The sequence below is a fragment of the Dunckerocampus dactyliophorus genome, chromosome 1 (genome assembly GCF_027744805.1).
Source record: "Dunckerocampus dactyliophorus isolate RoL2022-P2 chromosome 1, RoL_Ddac_1.1, whole genome shotgun sequence".
Classification (NCBI taxonomy): domain Eukaryota; kingdom Metazoa; phylum Chordata; class Actinopteri; order Syngnathiformes; family Syngnathidae; genus Dunckerocampus; species Dunckerocampus dactyliophorus.
The window spans coordinates 24013180-24035802 of NC_072819.1; the positions used below are offsets into that span (position 1 = coordinate 24013180).

The following is a 22623-nucleotide window of genomic DNA, read 5'->3' on the forward strand; positions in this document are numbered from 1 at the left end:
GAGCATAATGGTAATGGCAGAAACAATGGATTTATAGCATTGCCAGATGTTAAGGCTTTTTTTTTTGGTGAATATCAGATGTTTCAGTGTCACTGACCCATGAAACGATAATTGAATTCTGTAAATTAAGGAGTAATAACAATTTCATGCATCAGATAATGAAAATAGTGCTTTGAGTGACTTACAGTTATACGGTTGGGGTTGTACTATAATATGAACATAAAATTGTGCAAGTAGAAAAAGAGATGCTCCAACAACAACTGAACACAAACTAGAGAATTAAATAGACTGGAGTAATCACCAAGGTGAAATCCAGCTGGTCGAACACAAGAACAGGCAAGGAATTGATTAGTCGAATGAGAAGAAGCAGGGCAGAGCCAATGAGACCACCTGAAATCAATGACCAAAAGTGAGCAGACACAAGGAAAACAGCTTGAAAAACAAAGATGTAACTAAACCAATAGTTCTATGAAAACCAATAGAATTTCAACAGAAAACTTGTGTCAAGAATAAGGCTGTGTTTAGTGCCTACCAGTTGTAGAACACAATTCTTTTCTCCAGCTTTTCTTCCTGTTTTTTGGACAGCGAAGAGAAGTAAGCAATGATCGCACTATTTAAAAGGTTTTCAAATTGTGTAAAATATTGCAAAAAAAAAAAATAGTATGAAAAATAAGAGCAATACATCTGGTTACAGAGCACAGGACTCATCATCAATGAGGACGTTCGAAGAAGAGCCCAGAATGAAACAATACAAAATCTTGAAAGTGAAACTTAAGCTTGTGTAGAAGTGAAAGTTTAGCTCGTGTGAGTGAGAACAATGCATCTGCATCTATTGTGTGTCTGCCTCTTCCTCTAGTATTTTTCCATCGGTTATCTGGGAGTGTTGCACAACTCTACTTGTGCTATGTTAGTGTGTGAAGAAGCTCTTCTTGATTCTATACGTGTAATGATAATATCTTACACTGTATATCCAGTTTTTTATTTTCATGTGGCTCACATCCATTATTAATGTGTGTAAATGTACTGGCAAGGGTACAGGCTTTATTTTTAGATGTGTGGTGAGGTCTGCTTGTTTTAAAAACATTTTTTCACAAAGCTGTCCTCAGTGAAGTGGTGGGTGTTTACACGGGGTGGGCCCATGTAGCTTGTTCAGGGTCAGAGGCGGTTTCAAGTCCATGAGAAAGGAGAGGTTTTTCCTTCAATTCATTATGTCAGGAAAACCCAGAACTTCAAAAGCAAAAGCATGAACTATGAAGGAAATGATACATTTTTCTCATGTTTGGTGCTCAAAACAGGCTCTTAAGACACATATTATTGTTATAACATCATTGAAGTCCATTTTGCATCCCAGGGGACCTTTAATGACCTATTTACTTTTATTTAGACTATATCTAGTTGTCTATGCTTTTTATTAGTCACTGTATTTCACTTAAATATTTTTAAGTAATTATTTTGGGAATCATGACTAAGCTGTATTGATCAACCATATTTGTTGTAAGATGACATGCATCGGCTTTAGTAATTGACTGAACAATGTAACGGAATGTTGAAAACTACACACACTGAAGTCACATTAGTCTTAATACTGAGATTTTTTTTTACAATTTGTTAATACTGTGTATGTTTGCATCAGCATGTTTTCTCAGGAACATGCTATTTTGGCAATTTCCAGCTCAACCATGGCTTATAAAATAATAGTAACTATTTTTGTTGTTTTGTTTTGATGATTAAGATTTTGGTTTGATTTGCTGACAGAAATGACAATCTATAATTTTAGTTCAATATAATCCAATAATACAATAAATGCATAGAGTACACTTAATTTGTCTTCAGATATTTTATTTTGTGCGGTATTATTGTGGATCCATTTCAACAAATATCCTCTTGAATAGGAAGTTGTTTTACATTTTATTAAGAGCAACATCAGAGTACTAAATGTACAGGACAAATCCAATGAGAATCGCATTTACAGTGCTTGCAAATACACAGCTTAGTAGTACAAGAGTAACCAAATCAAAGTCACTTGGAAATGTGTACCAATAACTTACAAAAAAAAGGTGTGGTTTCGTAAAGACAAAACAAAAAATTTTGTAGTTATACAACATTTATCTGTCACAGAGACAGACTGCTTTGTGAGTTGTGTTTCGTACGCATCTGGAAATACTATAGGTCTTGTACAAAAGTTGACGGAGGTACGCATTTATATATTAAACACAAATATAAAAAGTTTTTAAGAGTCACAAGGTACAAACTTCATTTTAATGGCAACAACACAACTTGAGTCGAGTTTCTTCATGATAGCTATGAATTGCGATTGTAGAATAAGAACACTGTGCCCAACACCCCAATGTTTTAAACCTTACCTTTCCCCAAATAAATAAAAAATTTGCCTGTACAACTTCTGAACGTAAACCTTCTGTTTATTTTACACACATCCATTTGCGACAGCGGATTTTTTTTTTCAAATGGTGGACGGGTGTTTTTACTCATCAGGCTTTATTTAAATGAGGTATCGATTTGCTAGGAGGCCTTTATATACAGACCTGATCAAAATCTTAAAACCAGTTGAAAAATTGCTAGAATTTGCATTTTGCACATTTGGATCTTCATGAGGTTTTAAGTAGAGCTACAATATGCAAAAGCAAGAAGGGGGAGTGGGACAAAAAGCATTTTGAAAAAGTAATTTTTTGAAAACAACAATTAAACTGAAATAGACTGTTTATTAACTGATCAAAAGTTTAAGACTATCGCTCAAAAAATAACAAAAAACTCTCCAAACCAGAACAAAAAATGTTCTCAGTAGGACTCAGTAATGAGTAGCTCCACCGTTCTTGTTAATCACTTCAAAAATGGGTTTGGGCATGCTTGATGCGAGTGTTTCCAGGAGACTAGTGGGAACATTGCTCCAAGTGGTGAAGATGGCTTCACGAAGGGCATCAACTGTCTGGAACTGATGGCCATTTTTATAAACTTCCCTTGCCATCCATCCCCAAATGTTCTCTATGGGATTTAAATCAAAAAGAACATGCAGGATGGTCCAAAAGAGTGATGTTATTCTCCCTGAAGAAGACCTTGGTCAAGCGAGCATTGTGAACTGCAGCGTTGTCCTGTTGAAAAACCCAACTGTTACCTCACAGACGAGGGCCCTCAGTCATGAGGGATGCCCGCTGCCACCTCTTCACGTAAGCACCGTCGTTTGACGACCCTGCACCACCTGAAGCTCCAGTGTTCCACTGAATGAAAAAGCACCCCAGATCATGATGGACCCCCTCCACTGTGCCGGGTAGAAAACATCTCAGGTGGGATCTCCTTGTCATGCCAGTAACGTTGGAAGCCATCTGGACCGTCAAGGTTACATTTTTTTTCATCAGAGAATAAAACTTTTTTCCACCTTTCAATGTCCCATGTTTGATGCTCCCTGGCAAAGTCTAAACGGGCAGTTTTGTGGCATTGAAGGAGACGAGGGCTTTGAATTCGTATTTTGTTTTTTAAACCCTTTTCCTGCAGATGCCATCTGATGGTTATTGCACTGCAGTCGGCACCAGTAAAGGCCTTAATTTGGGTGGAAGACCGCCCTGTGTCTTGAGGGGCAGCCAATCGGATCCTCCGGCTCAGCGCAGGTGGGGGTTTTTTTGGGTCTACCACTTGACTTTTTTGTTCCATAATGCTCAGGATCTTTCAAAAAATGTAGAATGACTGATTTACTGTGCCCAACCTCAGCAGCAATGGCACGCTGCGAGAGGCCTTGCTTATGCAGCTCCACAATCCGACCACTTTCAAAAAGAGAAAGCTTCTTAGCTTTAGCCATCAGGAGGGCATGACAGTGTGAATGCCTGACAGAAAATGAACATTTTGAGCAGATTTTGGCTTTTATAGCCTGTTGTCTTAAACTTTTAATCAGGTGAAAAACAACCTATTTCATTTTGTTTTTGGTTTAAATTACAAGTTTCAAATGTTTTTTTTTGTCTCACTCCCCCTTCTTGCGTTTGCATATTGTAGCTCTACTTAAAACCTCATTAAGATCCAAATGTGCACAATACAAATTCTTTCAATTTTTCAATTGGTGTTAAGATTTTGATCAGGAGTGTACGTATATACTGGACAACTGTGATGTATACCTGACTCGGATTCACAGTTCACTCGCCCTTCTATAGTCGGTGGTTCCTGTTGTATCAGTAATGCAAGAAGTTTAACTAATTGGTCCCTTCACAAGTTTCAGACAAGTGTGGAAAAAGTTACAGCTATTTAGCTAGTTGGTGTTCCTTGATTTTATGTAATTGCCAGATTTGTGTGTGCACCTCATGATGCTATGAAACGAAAGGAGAAAGTATTTTTAAAAATGCAGTTTTTGTTTGATGAGTTCACTAATTAAACATTGAATGTCATATTATTTATGGAGCTCATGCAGCTATCTGTAGCACCAAATCAGGGTGTTATGTACCAAACTGAACTGTAAGCCGTCGTAGAAACGTGGCACCTGCTGTCGTTGATTAGAGGTAAGGTGTTTAATTTGACGATGTACCAGATGACTTAAAGGTATAAGTACATACTCTACAAGAACAGAGAAATGGGAAACGTCTCTCTCAAATCACATTTGGGAGTTCTCGCAGCTTGTTCTCAACACATTATCTGGGCAAAACGTTTATCTTACGGGGTGTCTGACAACTCAGAAATGTAAAAGCGGGCATGGCTAATGCTTACATTCTCATGTAGTATGAAATCTTGCCATCTTGAGAAAACGAACAAATTCCTCTGTTTTTGCGGAGTATGTGCGGGCCTTAACTGATGCATGGCGCCTATTAGAGCAGAGTACACTATTTGAGGAAATACAATAAGTGCCCAACTTCTAGGAAAGAGGTCATTTTGAGACTGCAACTTTGCTGATGTGGAATTGGAACTGACTTTCCATCCATCCATCCATTTTCTATGCCGCTTGTCCTCATTAAGGTCGCCGGGGTATGCTGGAGCCTATCCCAGCTGACTATGGGCGAGAGGCGGGTTACACCCGGACACACATTCATACCTATTTAGAATCTCCAATTAACCTAACATGCATATTTTTGGAATGTGGGAGGAAACCGGAATACCCGGAGAAAACCTGTGGGGAGAACATGCAAACGTCACACAGAGATGCCCAAACGGAGATTCAAACTGAAATCTTCCTCATCTCCTGACTGTGTGGCCAGCATGCAAAACACTAGGCCACCGTGTGGCCGCAGTTGATCTTACAATTTGAAAACATGTCCGAAGAGGTGAGGCAACAAGTGGATATTGTAACGTAAGCAAGGCTGCTATTTTTTTTATTGGAATAGTACATCTAGCAAGCTTAACATGGTTCTTTCGTCTGACTCAAACATTTGAAAAAAATCTTTACCAAGTAATACCTTCAAATTGTCTGTAAAAGCAATATACTATCTTGTGTTTCTTGACAGGTGAGACCTCAATGGCGGGAATGAAATAAAGTTGATACACAGGATTGTCCCTCCCTTCTAACTCTTTGCCAGTATCTAATCACCACAACAGGCATATCAGTGTGATGCTCTGTGTTTGCTCTACGGGGTTTGCTGGGAAGAACAGCCTTCTGATTGATATGTTTGTTTGTGCTGAGGGGAGCGTGGGTTTTAATGGCTTAAGTCTGAACATGTGTTGTCATGAAGGCATGTCAAGTCTTTGGTGTCTGAGACTTTTCCTACCTGCCTCTCTCTGCTTGCACTATTTTTAGTGAATGTCAAAATCCGGATATAGAAACAGAAAGGCAGCAGTCCGTAGAGATCAAACTGAGCTAGAAAAGAGGAATGATGATTATTTATTATTATTATTCCTCATCTAAAATCTGGAATGCAATATAAATCCCCTCCCCTCTCTTTCTCCCCCCCTTTTTTTTAATACAATTTTATATGTAATAAAAATCCCTAAAAAATCGTCATGACTTCCACCACCCCCACATATTGTGTTGTTTTAAAAGTCCTGGCATGGTTATATTGGTATAACAGTTTAACACTACATGTTGCGGCAGAATTGACATTTAACAGTTGTCTGATAGAATGAAAGCTTTGATTAAAATATTCACAGATATTCTGGGAACCTCAACAGTCACAATGGTCAACATTTGTCTTTGATATGTTTGCATATTTTCTACATGATTCAGGGTTAGTGCAACTTGGGTCTTATGTTCATGCCTTACTATTATATAATACTTGCTAAGAAGTGATTATTACAAACATGTACTGCAAAGACTTCCCAAAAACCTCTGTATTTCACAGAATAGATGTGGTTTTGCAATTTCCCTGTCAAAGTTAACATCTTTTATGAATTAGTACATGGGACATGTGGACAGTTTTGTGTAGCATGCGTTAATATTCCACGATGACCAATTATATTCCAATGGAAGGTCAATTTTGTTTTAGCAGTACTTTATAAATACCAATACATTTGTTTGGTTTAAAAAAAGTGTGTAACGTTAAAAAATGTGATTTAAATTAATCTAGAGCAGGGGTTTTCAAGGTGTCACACAGTGAGCCTATCCTCAGAGAATATAACACAGCTGGAGCCTCTTTTCCTGCCCGAAGAACTGATTTTTTTTAGAATATTTTGTGGAGGTCTGTGCACACACAAGACTCTCTCACCGTACGAACAAACAATTACTTGATTGCCTTTAAACATACAGTAACTGAGGTCAACCTAGCAGGTTTGAAAAAAAGATTATTTTTTTTAAGTCGCTGCATCTCCCAGGGGAGGCCCGCCTCATACCTCAAAAAAAATCCCTGTTCTAATGCAATGTTACATTTTTGTATAACATCAGCTGTAGATTATCCAGTTATAATTCATGAGCAATCCTATTGTAATTAAAATTTAATTGTCTTTGTTTCAAAAGCAGGGGTTTAAAAGTTAAGAGGCGATATCTTGTAGTGTGGACTCACCTACGGGTTTGTTAGGTTTAAGGCAAAAATAAGATTCATAACAAACATAACATGCTCCATCCAGATTAGCTTTTTCAAAGAATGGCGTCATGCAAGGCGGAGAGACAAGTTAAGTAACATAAACACTATCATGCAGGATGTCGTGAGGCCCGTGCTAAATGCGAGCTTGAAGGAACACAGGAACAGGAACGATTAGTGACAATGAGTTAGTATGGTGTTTTCCATATTTTTAACACATTATTTGGATATAAAAGCATGCTAATCAGAGGCTCAGACGACAAACAAAGTCACTCAAACACTCACACATGATAAGCCAAAAGCAAAAGGATCATAAAAGTCAATGAGTGAGTTTTGTCTGTAAAAAAGTGGAAGACCAACCAACATCTAATCATGACTTGCATCCCGAGAGACATGCACAGAGTTTAGGATAAGGCCCAAGTTGGAAAAAAACCATGATTATCCTTGACAAACTTTGATAAAAGTTTACCACACCACAGGGCATATGTCAACTCCTGACATGTTGAGTCAAATCCAGACTAACATCTTTGTTTCGCTTTTTTTCTTTAGATATCGTCTGATATTTTATAGTCTCCAAATCCCCAGTTCCCCTTTGAGGTAATTATAGTAAAGAGTGACAAATCATAGTGTTTGGCTTACTGTGAAACAAAATATAAAATGAAAGAAGTATGACAAATGAACATCATGTTCATGTGCAGCTGATTGCTTGGCAGCTACTGTTAAGATTCATACCATTTATTATTAATGTGAAGAAACGCGATATATCATAATTAAAATGACAGTAAGTCATTGGTTTCCCAGCCGATCGTGAACACAGAAGAACCCAAGAGTTCTCGTCAACACTGCACTTTTCCGCCCGACATTCCAGCTGGAAATAATATTCCAGTTTTCTGATCTAACAGCAGCGTCTACTGAAGTATTATACTGTTTATCTAAAGATATAATACATGTACTGCTTGAAAGTGCAGGTAGGAAGCTTGGCACAAGGTTAGTTTTGTGTGTTTGTTGAAAAGAAATACCTTAGTTACACATGTAAACAAAGACACTATCCCAGACCTAGCTGTAACCTGCCCAAAAATGGGGCGAGGTGTTGAAAAAAACTTTACACACCTGTACACAAATAGAAGCAAATATATAGAAAATACATTTACACATGTATAATATACATTTTTTTCATAACCCTCTGTCTATTAAGATAACACTCTTCATTCAAAAATATATATTGTTTTGTCAAAGAAGCAACTCGGCAGCCCGACACCCAAGTGAGGCTGATCTGGTATGTCATTCATGAGAGTGGCTTTCATGTTGGAGATGGGCAGAAAGCTGTTTTGCACCACAGTGTTTTTATCCCAAGCCATCTGGGAACCTCCTTATATAATAAAATAGCTTACATTAATGTTATCATGGGGAGAAAACAAAACTTGCTTCAATTAATCTTTTCAGGAAGCGGCTAAAAGCCCATAATCACCTCAGTGACTTATGGCCAATGTAGATAAGCCCACATGTATAATAGTAATGTCTACAGCCAAAGACATACAATTGTAGAAATGTAGTTGTGCTTTGTACAAACCCACAGCACATATAAAGATAGAACAATCACTGGCTTTCTTAAAGCAAAACATCATCAAGCCTGTCTGTCCTTATGTTTGATTTAATTACTGGAGTCAGGAAGATTGAATAGTCTTAATGTTTTCCTTGCATATGAAATTTGCTATAAAGTAAGAAACAGATCTATTGCACCACATTCTAATACTGGCTCTAACTTTTGGTTTGATCGGTTGGATCCCGAGATGCCTTTGGAAGTCCCACTGTAATTTGCCTACTGTATTTAAATAAATGTGATCATTTGTATCATTCATGTTTGGCTACTCATGATCTTATACAAATCACCATAAACCATGTTAGGAACATAGGTTTTCATAAATGGAATAAAACTGGAAGTAATATCTCATTGGGTTTCATCTTGCATCACACACATTTCGATTGTGAGGCTCCTACCACACTACATCTTGATCAGTTGCTGGTTTAGAAACAAATAGTGAATTACAACTGATCTCAAAACAGTTGAGCTTGGCAATAAACTAAAAAGTGTGCGGGAGTGGGACAGACCTGAGGCAGTTACATGTCCTGTCCATCTCTATGCAGTTTAACTGTACAATGTAAGATACGCTGCAGCAGGGAGTCTGCTGCATAAAAGTCTATAAATTTCCCGGTCTTTCAAATCAGGAAAAGAACATCTGCGATGGAAGTGTTTAATTAACAGTGGCAAACCCTAAGGGCATTGGATCTCTATTGTCGGGTGTTGGCAGGGTTTTCTGTGTAAAAAAATAGTAGTTTTAAAATTAAAATAAAAAATTTCAATCATGTACCATTTTTGTTCTTTCTACTATCTTCCCAGCCTATTGGTGTTTTATATAAATACATTTTTGACCCAATTTTTTCAATACATTTCTTAAAATTAGTTTAGAACATATCGAAATACATTTGTATCATTTTCACATTTCTTAAAAAAAAAAAAAACAACACAAAAACAATGTAGTCGATACAAGGTTAATATAGCACTCTTTGTTCTGTCCATTTGTTGTTGAAACTTCTTTCTCTGTCCAGGTTGTGGCACATAGTGGCATTATTGGCACATTGTTCAGAAATACAGTTCATCTTCCACCCGCAGAAGAGCCTTTGGGTGCCTTTTGTCAAATATGTATCAATGATTAGAGATATCCACGATGGTCACAGTCTTGTCCACGCATCCCATGAATGTACCTATGTCGTATACAGTCTGCATCTTAATGATGGTATAGACAGAGTGCTAGAAGCACTATGACTGCTCTGTTTGTCAACTCTAGAAAAATAAATATCTTCACCAGTGTCCAAAGAGAGATCACACTACTTTACAAAAGAAGCTGTTTGTTTCTTGTGTCCTTTTGGATCCTGTAGAGATGCAGAGAACAAAATGACAATTATGCCTGATTATAGGACAGCTTTTGGTTGTGGGTGGTGTTTGTCAGTGGCTTGGAAGCACACACCCAAGAACTGTTTTTAAATCAAGATTCAAGGGCAATGCTCTCTTAAAAAAACATGAGCCTAAGAAATGCATTGCCTTTGCAGAGATAATAAGGGATTTAACATCTTTAAAGAATGCAGCAATGGGAGCACTACCACAGAGACATAAACTGACTGAGACAAATGTATGTCCAGGATCAGCAAGATGCTCTTGTCTCACAACACTACCTGCAGGAAAGCTGTTCATTTTCAAATCTAGGTCAATGGCAGCCTTTATACCGACCCCATTTGCTTTCAGCAACACTGTGGGGCCAGAGTATGTGTTTAACTTTCACTATTTGAAATTCAAATGACAGCTATCAGGGCATTTTGTCATGTTTTGCTGGTACTGCTCTGCTGACGCCTGTCTGCTTTCTCTTGCAGTGCACTGCTGGTCCTGCCGGGGCTGAGCCACCTGCACACATCTGAGAGCAATCACCATCAGGCCTTCTTAAGCCTTGCTGGGAGACTAACTCGCTGCCAGATTGTTGCATGGACTTCACTCGCTCCTCACTCAACCTAACCTCTAGTTGTGCATTCTTATGTGTTGCTCTACCTGGTCGTTTGCTATCCTTGCAATCTTGTGAATATTTATTCTGCTTCACAGTTCCAGAAGCTCTTTGTGTTTAGCATAGCATTTAGCATTCCTTCCCTGCTTGGCTTTTTTCCAGCACCCCTTTTCATTCCCGTTTTGTATTTAGGATTTTTACCTGCTTGGCTTTTTTCTAATAGCGTCATGTGTTGTAATTTTTGTATGGCTTTGCCTGTTTTTGAGTTGTACTTTGGTTTGGTGTTGTATGTTTTTGCTTACTTACTTTACTATTACTTTTTTTCTCTACACTTTGGTTTTCATCTCTGAAGAACAATCTGGCCAAACATGGACCCCGAAGAGGTTGAACATTTCACTCGACACTGTCACAACAGGGCCAATTAGTCGGAAGCCATAATAAATCCTTGTGAGAGATCAGGGAGGCCATTGCTGCCTTGTCGGCCAGCATGGGGGAGTTTGACTCACATCTGGAGAGAGCTTGTGGCTATTATCAAGCTAGCTCCTCACTTCCACTATTCTTGAAGGAGATGAGTAAAGTTTTGATCACTCTGTGAGGGATAGGGAGGCTGGTAGTCGTTTGCTGGATTTTAAGCAGAAGGGATGCTCAGTGGCGGCTTTTTCAATTGACTTTAGGGTGGTAGCTGGAGAGAGCGGATATGACGAGGTGGCTTTACGTGGCATTTCTCGCAAGGGCCTCAATACTCGCGTTAACGATGAATCGGCGCTGCGAGATGATATGGCTACTCTGGATGAGCTCATTGACTTAGCCATGAGGTTAGATAACTGGCTGTGAGAGTGAGACAGGGAGTATGCTGAGGAGGAGCCACAATCTAACCACATGTCGACTACCCGGGTGATATCGGCATCGACAGCACACGACGTTGACAGCAACAAGCCCAACTCAACCTCTGCTTTTTCGCCGACGGAGCCTGCTGTGGAGCCCATGCAACTTGGAGGATGACGCCTAACCTCTTCTGAGTGGTCACGTTGGCGCAGACTACACCTCTGCCTGTATTATGGACACCCGGACCACCAGATCTCCAAGTGTCCAGCCAGACCTTCTCAACATCCTGGATCACCACTCAACACCAGCAATGAGATAATTCCAGGATCGACGGAGAGGCAGTTGTGCAACAAGGGCCGTTCTACTTCCTCTTCATGCGAGTACATCGATAAGAAGCCACTAACGGGTAGTGATACCAGGTCCAAAAAGAGACTTCAAGTTTCCGGGACTATTTCGGATTGGGGGAGTAGTATTCCCAGCGCTAATTGACTCAGGGGTGGATGACAGTTTTTTTGGACTCTAACTTTGTTAAAGAAAATAAGCTTGCTCAGGTTAGACTCCAGTCGCTTAAAGAGGTTAACTCGCTGGATGGGCGCCTCCTGGAGGTGGTTACTCACAAGACAGAATTTTCCTTCGCCTTTCCGGTAATCACCATGAAACCATACGTTTTTTCATAATTCCCTTGGCTCAGATTACACAATCCTGCTGTTGATTGGGGTAGGGCGCGGGTCAGTAATTGGAGCACCTTTTGTCACGCTGTCTGCACTCCGCAGTACCTGAGACATCAGTGGCCAAGGAGACCAAAGAGGTGATTGATTTGTCGGATGTACCGGTTGAGTACTATGACCTCGGCCAAGTATTTAGTAAAGACCGGGATCAGTCCCTGCCTCTACATCGGCCATATGATGTGCAATTAAATTACTTCTAGAGGCTCCATTACCTAATGCCAGGCTTGATAATGTTTCTGAACATGAGGCTCTCAAGGAGTACATCTCCTCTTCGTTGGCTGCGGGTCTTATTCGTCCCTCCTCTTCGCCCTTGAGGGCAGGGTTATTTTTTGTGCCGAAAAAGGATAAGTCTCCACGCCCATGTATCGATTACCGAGGCCTTAATGAAATTACGTTTCGGCATTCTCCTCTCTGCATTCTGCTCATTTTTTCGCCAAGTTAGACCTCTGCACCATTTGGTCAGGATTCGGGAGGAGGACGAGTGGAAAAACGCTTTTAATACACCACTAGGGCATTTTGAATACCTTGTTATGCCTTTTGGGCTCACCAACGCACCAGCGTTTTTTCAGAATCTCATTAATGATGTGTTTAGAGATACAGTCATGGAAAAAATTATTAGACCAACCTTGTTTCTTCAGTTTATTGTTCATTTTAGGAGAGTTACATTTTTTAGCAGTACAATGCTATAGCTAGTCATGTAAGAACTAAAGTGATTTTGGTTATTATCAAGAAATCCATGGAAGTTGCTAGATATCAACTCTTAAACTCTTATAAGCTATATTTGTTATCACCATTATATTTGTCCAAAGAAATGTACCTTTAGTTGTACCAAGGATTACAATGGATCAATAAACTGAAGAAACAAGGTTGGTCTAATATTTTTTTCCATGACTGTATGATAAATCAATTATGTTTTTTTTTTTTGTTTATTTTGTTTATCTGGACGATATAATTATTGTTTCCGCAGATCTTCAGGAACATGTACGCCATGTCCGACTTGTGCGCCGGCAACTGCTGGAGAATCGTCTTTAAGTCAAAGCAGAAAAATGAGAGTTTCATTCAACTTCTGTCTCCCTTCTGGAGTACATTCTGGAGAAAGGCAAATTAAGACCCAATCTCGCCACAATCCAGGTGGTGGTCGAATGGCCTTCTCCAACATCAAGTAAGCACTTGCAGAGGTTCTTGGGGTTTGCTCATTTCTACAGACTCTTTATTCGCAATTTTAGTAGCATAGCTGAAACTCTGATTAGGCTTACATCCACTAAGATACCTTTTAGTTGGACCCCAAAGGCCGAGACAGCATTTACTAGGCTTAAAGAACCTTTTCCCACTGCTCCCATGCTGTCCCATCCTAACCGGATTTACAATTTTTTGTTGAGGTGGATGCGTTGGATACAGGAGTGGGAGCAGTACTCTCAGCATTCACCAGTAGACCAGAAGCTCAAGCTCAAGAAGCCTCGCTAATGGAGAGGGTAACTACGACGTGGGGAATAGGGTGCTGCTGGCCATCGTTCTTGCATCGCAGGAGTGGAGGCATTGGCTTGAGGGCGCAGCCCTTCCGTTCCTGGTGGTAACTGACCACAAGAATCTCGTATAAATCAGGACTGCACAGAGACTCAACTCCCGCCAGGGACGATGGCCCTTGTTTTTGACCCGTTTCAATTTCTCCATAACCTACAGACCTGGCTCATGTAACACTAAGCCCAACGCCTTGTCCAGAGTTTTTGGCCCTGCACAGGTGGATGACTCCCACGAAACTAGTGTACCTGTAGTACCTGTGCCCAGGTCTCCAGTGGGAGATGGAGAAAAGGGTGTTGGAAGCGGCCGAAGGAGTAGAGATTCCTGAATGGTGTCCCAAGCGTGCCTGTGGAATTAAGGTCTGAGGTTGTACTATGGGGTAATTCATCTAAGTTGGCCTGTCACCTGGGCATCAGGCGCACCCAGTTTGTAGTTGCTCTGAGGTTTTGGTGGCCGTCAATGTCATCCAATGTTAAGGAGTTTGTCACGGCCTGCTCTGTCTGCGCAAGAAACAAGTCGTCTCATTGCCCCTTCTGTTGCCCATCCCTTCCCGCCCCTGGTCACACATTGCGCTGGACTTCATCACTGGCCTTCCTATCATCTGGTTACCACAACCAGACCAATGGCCAGAGTGGGCCAATCAAGACTTGGAAGCAGTGCTTCGTGGAGTTTGCCACCGACACCCGTCCGATGGGCCCACTGGGTGTGGCAGGACACCTGAGCTGCACTCTCTTGGACTGCTGACCGTAACCGCCAACTGGCTGACCGCCATAGAGTTCCTGCACCAGCCTACCAACCAGGTCAAGAGGTTTGGCTTTCCTCTTGGGACTTACCAAGTCCCAGGCACCTCTAAGAAGCTCGCACTGAGGTTTGTGGGGACCTACATAATTGAATTAGTCATCAGCCCTTCGTTGATGAGGCTCAAGCTGCCACCGTCACTCAAGGTGCAACCGGTCTTCCACGTGTCCCGCCTCAAGGCTGTGATTACAAGTCCACTGTGTCCACCTGCTGAGCCTCCTCCTCTGCCAAGCAAGATCTATGGCCACCCAGCATACACGGTGAAGCCCATTATAGAGTCCAGAAGTAGGGGTAGGGGGGTGCTGTACATGGTCGACTGGGAGGGGTACCGACCGGAGGACCATTCACTGGGTGTCCCTCTCCTGTAACCTGTTGACCCGTCCATCATCCGCGTCTTTCCCTCTCTCCATCCTAATAAGCCAGGTATGTCGCCAGTGGGCGTTTTTCAGGGGGGTCGTAGGGGGGTTGGGATGTGGTGGGGGTGTGGTGGTGGGGGGACTGAGACAAATGTATGTCTAAAACTGAAGAAGCCTTAAGCCTTCTTAAGCCTTGCTGGGAGATTCACTCACTGCCAGATTGTTACATGGACTTCACTTGCTCCTCGCTCAACCTTACCTCTAGTTGTGCATTCACGTGTGTTGCTCTGTCTGGTCATTTGCTATCCTTGCATTCTCCTGAGTATTTATTCTGCTTGGCAGTTCCAGCAGCTCTTTGTGTTTAGCATAGCATTTAGCATTTCTTCCCTGCTTGGCTTTTTTCCAGCAGTGTCATGCATTCCCATTTTTGTGTGGCTTTGCCCGGCTGTTTTTGAGTTGTACTTTGGTTTTGTGTTGTATGTTTTTGCTTACTCCGTTGGCATACACTTTTGTATTAAATTTTTGTTCTACACCTTGGTTTTCGTCTCTGCTTTGGAGTCCAACCATTACGCCAGCCGTAACACATTTATTAGCAAAGGTGTGCGGAAATGTCATAAGTCAAGTGGTATTCATAGAAATCTTCCAAAAAATGTGTTATTAGATTGAGTGCTTATATTACTGTATGTAGTAGGAGTGTAACGGTATGGAACATTCAGTACATTATGGAGGTGTACACAGTTTGTTAAGGGACAGGATTCTCACAACGTAGTCATGCACCTGCTGCGTAAACAAATACAGTGCAGCCCAGCCTTTGGCGGAAGTCATGGCTAGCAATAGTGCCAAGGAGACCCAGAGCTTTCAGACCCTCTTCTGTCGTTAAAGTCTCCTGTTTGGGAACACTTCACCCTTCCGGGGGAATACGTAAACAGACAAAAACAAGTGGATAAGACAAAAGCAATGTACCAGCATTGTTCAGTAAAGATCAGTAACAGAGCTACAAGCTGGGAATGTTAGGTACCCTGTACTGAAAACCAAAAAAGAACGTTAAAACCAAGGTACATACCGAACGGTGATTATGGCATACTGTTACACCCCTATTATATATGAAAAATTACTATATTAGAACAATAAACGTAATTTAAAGATTTATAAAAGATTGAAACTAAGGATGAGCAATTAACTAAATGTCCTTGATTGATTGGAAATTTAACGATAAATTATTTTTAAAATATTAGATTATCCTATCCCATTAGATATACTTGAATGTTCTGGGCTCCTGTTTCAATTTCTTTTTCTATTGTCAATTCAAGCCAATAATGCTGCTTGAAACTGTTTCTATAGTGTGGATATACAGAACAGTTGCTCAACTTGCCATGATCCTCTGAACTAGTCTAGAACTAGAGCATCAACAGCGCCTCTGCTGATTGCGGCCAAGTAGCACACGCTGTTTTGTGAATTAAATACTACTTTTATATTCCCAACAGTAACAATGAGAGCACAGTACCTACCAAAGCATGAATTAGGGAACTCTCCTCCTCCCACAGGAAGTGATCAGGGACCTGCAGCTTGTCAACAAGAGATCTCAAACCATTTCTCTGACACAAAGGCAACAGGAATTAGTTGTCTTTCAGAGGGGGAAGGCCTGTGGGTCGAGATGAAATAGGTTAGAACATGCAGTTTATTTGGTATTTTGATTCAGTTTATAACATTATTAATGAGGTGTGCAATTACCGTTAATCGTATAGCCAACAAGTCAAACAAATAGACAGCAGAAATCATGTATACGTATACAGTACATGCCATTAGTACACTATGCTGGCAGTGCTGGCAGGACACGTTGGGACTGTTTGCACCAGATGAATTACTCTTTCCTCACTGTCAGCATAATGTATCTTTTGCAGGGTTTGGATACAACTAAGTGTGACCATCTTTGCATGCCCAGCAGCTTAGATGACAGTTACTCTTATCCACTCTGACAGTGAACGCTGTTAAAACGACAAAGCTTCTCATCGCACGACACATAAAGTACAATGTTCAAGGTATTAAACCCCAAAAGGCAATGTTTTAATGTGGTGCACGCCTGTCATCTCCATCCACGCAGCAGGGTGATTTTAACTTGGAGTGAAATACATCTCCACTGATGATTCACAAGTGTTGGTTTTGGGATAACGCATCACCCCTTTGTAAACAGGTAAACATGGATTTAAGTGCTGTAGTGGTGATGCTACTTTATTAAAAAGCTGCCGATGTGTTGTGCAAAGTTGTCAGATATCACAGTGTGAGGCTTCAGGGATGTAAAGTTGACTTTTCAAAATTATATACCTGTCTGCAGTTTCTATCAGGTAGAAAATATAGCCTGAGAGAGACTTCACAGCCCATTTCACCACATCTATGAGCTGAGTCATTATGCAACAACAATCCCTGGTAGATTTCAATTTAAATTTGCAGCTTAAATATACAGAGCACTCTGTTCATCCAGCACTGTAGGGGCTTGGGACTTGTGGGTAGACAAGGTTGCTTCAGGTTTATTTTATAGTGGGTACAATGCCTCTGAGCATAAGCTCCACACCACTATATGCAGGTTACCCTTGCGGCACAAAAACAAAATGCAGACCAGTTATGGGTCTTCGGTTTCAACATTTAGGATAGTTTTAGGCTGAAACATCAAATACATGCGTTGATGATTTTCAGTTTCATTATTTAAACATAATCTGAAGACATTGTACAGAAAAAGCAGATGATCTTGGAGGTGAGAATGCTGGATGTGGATGTCATGGGCAGGTGTGGTTACATGTGGTCTGCAGTTGTGGGACCAGTTGAATGTACAGTAATTAGGGATGTCACAAGATCAGTTAAAACGTGACAATATTTCTCTTTTAGAAAAAAGCTGTCTTGCAAGAGCAGGGCAGCCAGAAGCCAATCAGACTGTGAACTATGGCATCGCTACTATGAATGATAATACACGTAATATGAAAGTGCAGGCAGGATTGGAACTGCACATTAACCACATCACTCGTCAGTCAGCGGGTGCTTTTTTCATCAGAGTTCAACAGCTGTAGCGATGTAATGTCCAAGCAGAAGCTGTAGTAATTCTACATTTGACCAAACTTACTTAAATTTGATCAAATGTTAGATCACATGCAGCTCGAAAACATGATCGCTGTGTATGACTTCTATCAAAACGTGATAATAGAGTATTTTAGGCTACTTTGGACTTCCTTGTTCCACTACTTCCTGCTTTGGCATCATGGGAACTGTAGTTCTTTTAGTATGAACCTAAAAATAATCTACTGTACTGCAATCTACAGTCTATTTTTGAAAAACCATGATAGTGTACTCGCAAAATTCGAACTGCGATGTTGCAAGCAACGACTGCACTGCCAAATTCTCTGAAACATCTTTGGAGTCCGCTGATGGCTTATGGTAGAGAAATGAACATTCAGTTCACAGGCAGCAGTTCTGGTGGACATTCCTGCTCTCCGTGCCTATTGCACACTCCCTCAGCAATTGTAACATCTGTGGCACTGTGCTGTGAGATATAACTGCAGATTTTGGAGTGGACTTTTATAGTGGTGATCCTAACACAGATTTAAACAAATTTGTGAACAATATTTCAGAGAAATAGACCTTTTTTTGTACGTAGAAAAAAAAATATCTTTGAGTTCAACTCATGAAAGATGAGAGCAAAAACAAAAGTGTTTATATTTTTGTTGAGTGTATAATAGTGTGGGTGAAATCTGCTTAATTTAGAGGTTCCACCGTAGCAGTACAGATCTTTCTTACGATGCACATGGAGTGATAATTTAACAAATTACATAGGAGTGTGATGTGCATGTACCTGTTTCCATTGTAAGCCGTCTTGTAGACAGGTGTCTGCTGGATCATCTCATCAGTGTAGATGGGCACAGCAGTCCGAACACACTCATGAGAGCACTGCAGGCTGTCGTTGTAGGCAGTGAAGATGTCCACCTTGCTGGGAACCCTGGCTGGGGTGAAATCTGTCAGATTTTGGCAGCTTTCTTCCTGCTGGTGGATCTTGCGCTGATGGCTATTGTGGCGGCCATTTCCTGACTGTGCACAGCTACAAAAACACGTACCAAAGACAAGAAACCAACATAAAATCATACCTTGCGTCTACGGGCATCTACAAGTATTTCTGACAGTACAGAGTACAGAGTTATACATTAGATCATCTCAATGAGTAAAAAGAAACTTTCCTACCAGTTTTTAAGGACGAGTGTTGTGATCAAGGCTGCGATAACCATAATGAGAGACACAGTGATAGTGATTATCTGGTGAACTGCCAAACCTAAAATATAGCAAAGTCACAAGAACAAAATAATTACAATCAACGGTGGAGAAAAGGTTCTATAAATAATCATCATGTTTGTCCAGTTTAATATGGGAAATTATTTTAAAGGTGGTCTAAAGTTAGTGAACTTTCCCTACACCTAATATACTGTCAATGCTAACACTAATTCAAATACAAAAACTGAGGTTCATGTTTGAGTTATTGTGTTATAATCAAGGATTATCATGCTGCGTGGGTGCTTCTTGAACACAATGACACATTGCGGCAGGTGACATGCTGCAAGTGGAAAAAGGAGAAAGAAAAGAGCCGTCATGATAAAAAGGCCTCTGAGGGCCTTACGCATCTCACCCCTCCATCAACCAGCTGTCTAGTGGCTGATCCAAGCCAATTTGTCTTTGGAAAGTTCAAAAGGAAGTGCAGCTAACAGTCATTTTGGAAAATGCACACATATCCCCTGCTCTGCCTGGCCAGCCTCCTTTTGGATTATAAACTTCTGTGGTCCAAGTCGCACAAGACCTTGGATTAATGATATCTCCAGTTGGCAAGGGGAAATCCTACTTTCTCGCTACAATCACTAGTCCCTTGCCACAGAAAAGACACATTAACGTATCTGCCATCTATTTGCATTTGCCTCATATCCCTCTCTGTGCCTTGACTGTGACTGACATCAAGGCTGTGTCCATTTATAAATTAACATCTGTCAGCCTCACCTAATAAGAGTGATGCCTTGACCTTGATCAATGGCTGAGGTCCCTACAGAGAATAGTTTAATTTCACATGGATGTCAGAGCGGACGGGGCTCAGGCAGATCACAGGAAATCAAAAACGTATCTCTACACTAAAACCACATAAAGCTGACAGACATGTACAGTATAATGTATTTCCTCATATACTGGCTCGGGCCATTTATTTACTCAAGTGAAGAGAACACTGGGCATCTAGTAGGGGTAAGGTGTTTTGTACAATTTAATTAAATAATATTATAAGAAATAATAAAACTCCATTATTAGCAGTCTATTGACAGACTGGGTGGACCTAATATGAAAACACGCAGATATCCACAACATTGTGGAGCGCTGTTGAGGGGAACAGAATGCTACTGAATGGCAATACAGATTAAATGATATTTGGCATCTATTAGAATGGAGGCGACTATGAGGAACTAGCAATAGCACAACTTACTGGTGACTATTTCAATGAAAAATAACAAACAATAAGCTATTCAGTTGCCCACAGTTTTGTAAAGGAGGCCATTTGAGAAATTAAATTGTACTCATTTGTAACCATTCCAAGGTATTAAAAGTATGCAACAATACCCCCGTAAACATTTAAATCTTTAATTTCATGTGCGTGCATTTAGAAGTACAAAAATAATTGAGAAGATCACACAGCATGCTGTAGTATAGTTCACTGCTGCCAGTTGCAGAGAAGAACGGCTATGTAAAACTCATTGTTTGCTGGCGAGTCATGCTGAAAAATCACCTTTGGCTGACACCTTGCTTTATACTGTAGATACATGGTTTGGAAAAAATTCCCACCAAGCACAAGCGGCAGAGAAGATTATATCATAGATAAAGATGAAGGAACAGAAGAGACCTCTGGGCAGCAAGTGTTGCAGTCTCCACTGAAGCCTTTGTGGTGCTTTGATGTACATGACAAAGGGTAGTGGTGAAATTAATGTGAGTGGATTTAATATAAGATCTTCAGCTTAATTAAAAAACTCAGAATACAGAGTTCATACATGTGCATACAAAGGTCATCAGTGTAGGTTGTAACACTGTTCAGAAACATTATTGTGTCACATATTTTGTGCAATACGTCAGATAAAAGCATAGGCAGTGAGGGGTCAGAAAACTGTCATTGAAGTGTGTATTATACGTGTGTAACTTATAATATACTTTATAATACTGTATTAACACTGATAAAAGACCGCCCTAAATATAACACGACCAACGTTTTCAATATCAGTGAAATAACCGGTAGATTGTAATTTAAAAAAAATATATATAATCTGTTGTTTACTAACCTGCCCATGCTTTGAGTCACTTTTCAAGCAAGTCTCAGTCTGCTGCAACTTAATGTATGTGTGACGATAAGAAAACCTCTGAGGAGATGATTAGTGCCACCTGTTGTTCTGCATGTACAAAATCTCTTGACTCCAGTCCTTTTTAGACATTTTTCTTGGGAGCAAATGCTGTCTTATATTCAGGTCAATAGAGCAATAAATACAGTTGCTTTTGAATCAGGCAAACACCCTTATTACCCAATTTGAGACTAAGGCTGAATCCCAATTCCACTCCTTACTCCTTTCCCTAGGTTTTGCGTGTTCACTAGAATCAAGTGGTGTCCCAATTCTCCTTAAACCTAGGGGTAAGGGTAAGTGCTAAGGGGTATTTACCCCTTGAAAACAAGTGTAGTACACTACCACACTTGAAACAAAGGGGAAGGCGGAGCTACAACACCCACTGAGAAGACGGAAGCACGGAAACCAAAATAAGCATATAAATGTAAGTAATTCCGCATAATTATTGAGTTTCACAGTAATGTCACTCATGTTTTATTATATATTATATATCATTTTCTACTTCACGTAAATATTCGTCATGTTTTGAATTGCTGGTTTTCGCTAGTTATAACCAGCCGGCTAACACCGATATCTAACTTTACTGCAATCTACTGCTTTTCATACATGATTAGATAATGACTAGACAAATATAGCAACCACATTAGCCTGTAAATTGTAAGTTGTAATTTAAAATCGCTCACTAGCGAGGGGAATCTACATTACTGTCCGAGAGAGTGTCATGTTTGTGTCCGACTAAAGCACCCCCTTTCTCAGCCATGGTGGGTGGCTATCCCTGTGGCTATACTGTGGTTCTCTCGAGCTCTGTGGCGGCGCGGAGGCTGCCCAGAGCATATTTCCACCTACAATGTACCTCGCCCGGCCAAGCAGGTGGCTGCAGAGTGTACAGTGACGTTAGTGTTTTCTAATTTAATCATTCATGTCACACAGCACATCGTAGGAAAGTCTGTTTGCTGTAAATTATAGCCACCATAGTCCACCACCAACAATTGTCATGGTGCGATATGTTTACCGTATTCAGCATACAGTATGGATGGTCAGGAAGTGAGCGAAATAAAAGATGTAAACAACATGGACATACTGTATGTGGACAATACATCAAATTGTCAAACTTTATTCAACTTTTGGAAGCTAACGTTGTTCCATCTATTATCTTTCATCTATTATCATTATTGTATTTACAATGAGTTAATAGTTGTAGCCCATCAATCATGCATGTGTGTTATTTCTATATGAATGACAGAAGGAGAGCAAGGCCAAACCAGGGAGGTTTTTAAACCCTGAAATGATGCTTGATAAGGTTTATACAATAGTATAAAGTATATTGTTATTTCTATTTCATATGTATCTTTGATACATTTGCTATTTTTATAAATGTTGTTACAGTGTTTTTTGTAAGCTGTTATTTATTAGAGTTGTTTGTTGTTTTGCAATAAATGTCAGTTTGTAAAAATGTGTGCCTTTTATTTTCAAAAAAAATGTTCTGAGGTAGGCTATATAACATTGAAATAATG

General features: G+C 40.3%; 1 protein-coding gene across 2 annotated transcripts in view; it reads right to left on the bottom strand.

Moving 5' to 3' along the window:
• Positions 1–295: 295 nt before the first annotated feature.
• The window catches only part of ajap1 (adherens junctions associated protein 1), an 82033-nt gene continuing 59705 nt past the window's right edge, over positions 296–22623 (bottom strand). The window contains exons 3-6 of one of the 2 annotated variants that reach the window (XM_054767913.1): positions 18936–19023; positions 18553–18795; positions 16223–16356; positions 296–9869 (exon numbers count right to left, since the gene is read on the bottom strand). In XM_054767913.1, the coding sequence (XP_054623888.1) occupies positions 16284–16356; positions 18553–18795; positions 18936–19023 (404 nt within the window). In that variant the 3' untranslated portion in view covers positions 296–9869; positions 16223–16283. The other variant, XM_054767922.1, reaches the window with a different exon arrangement.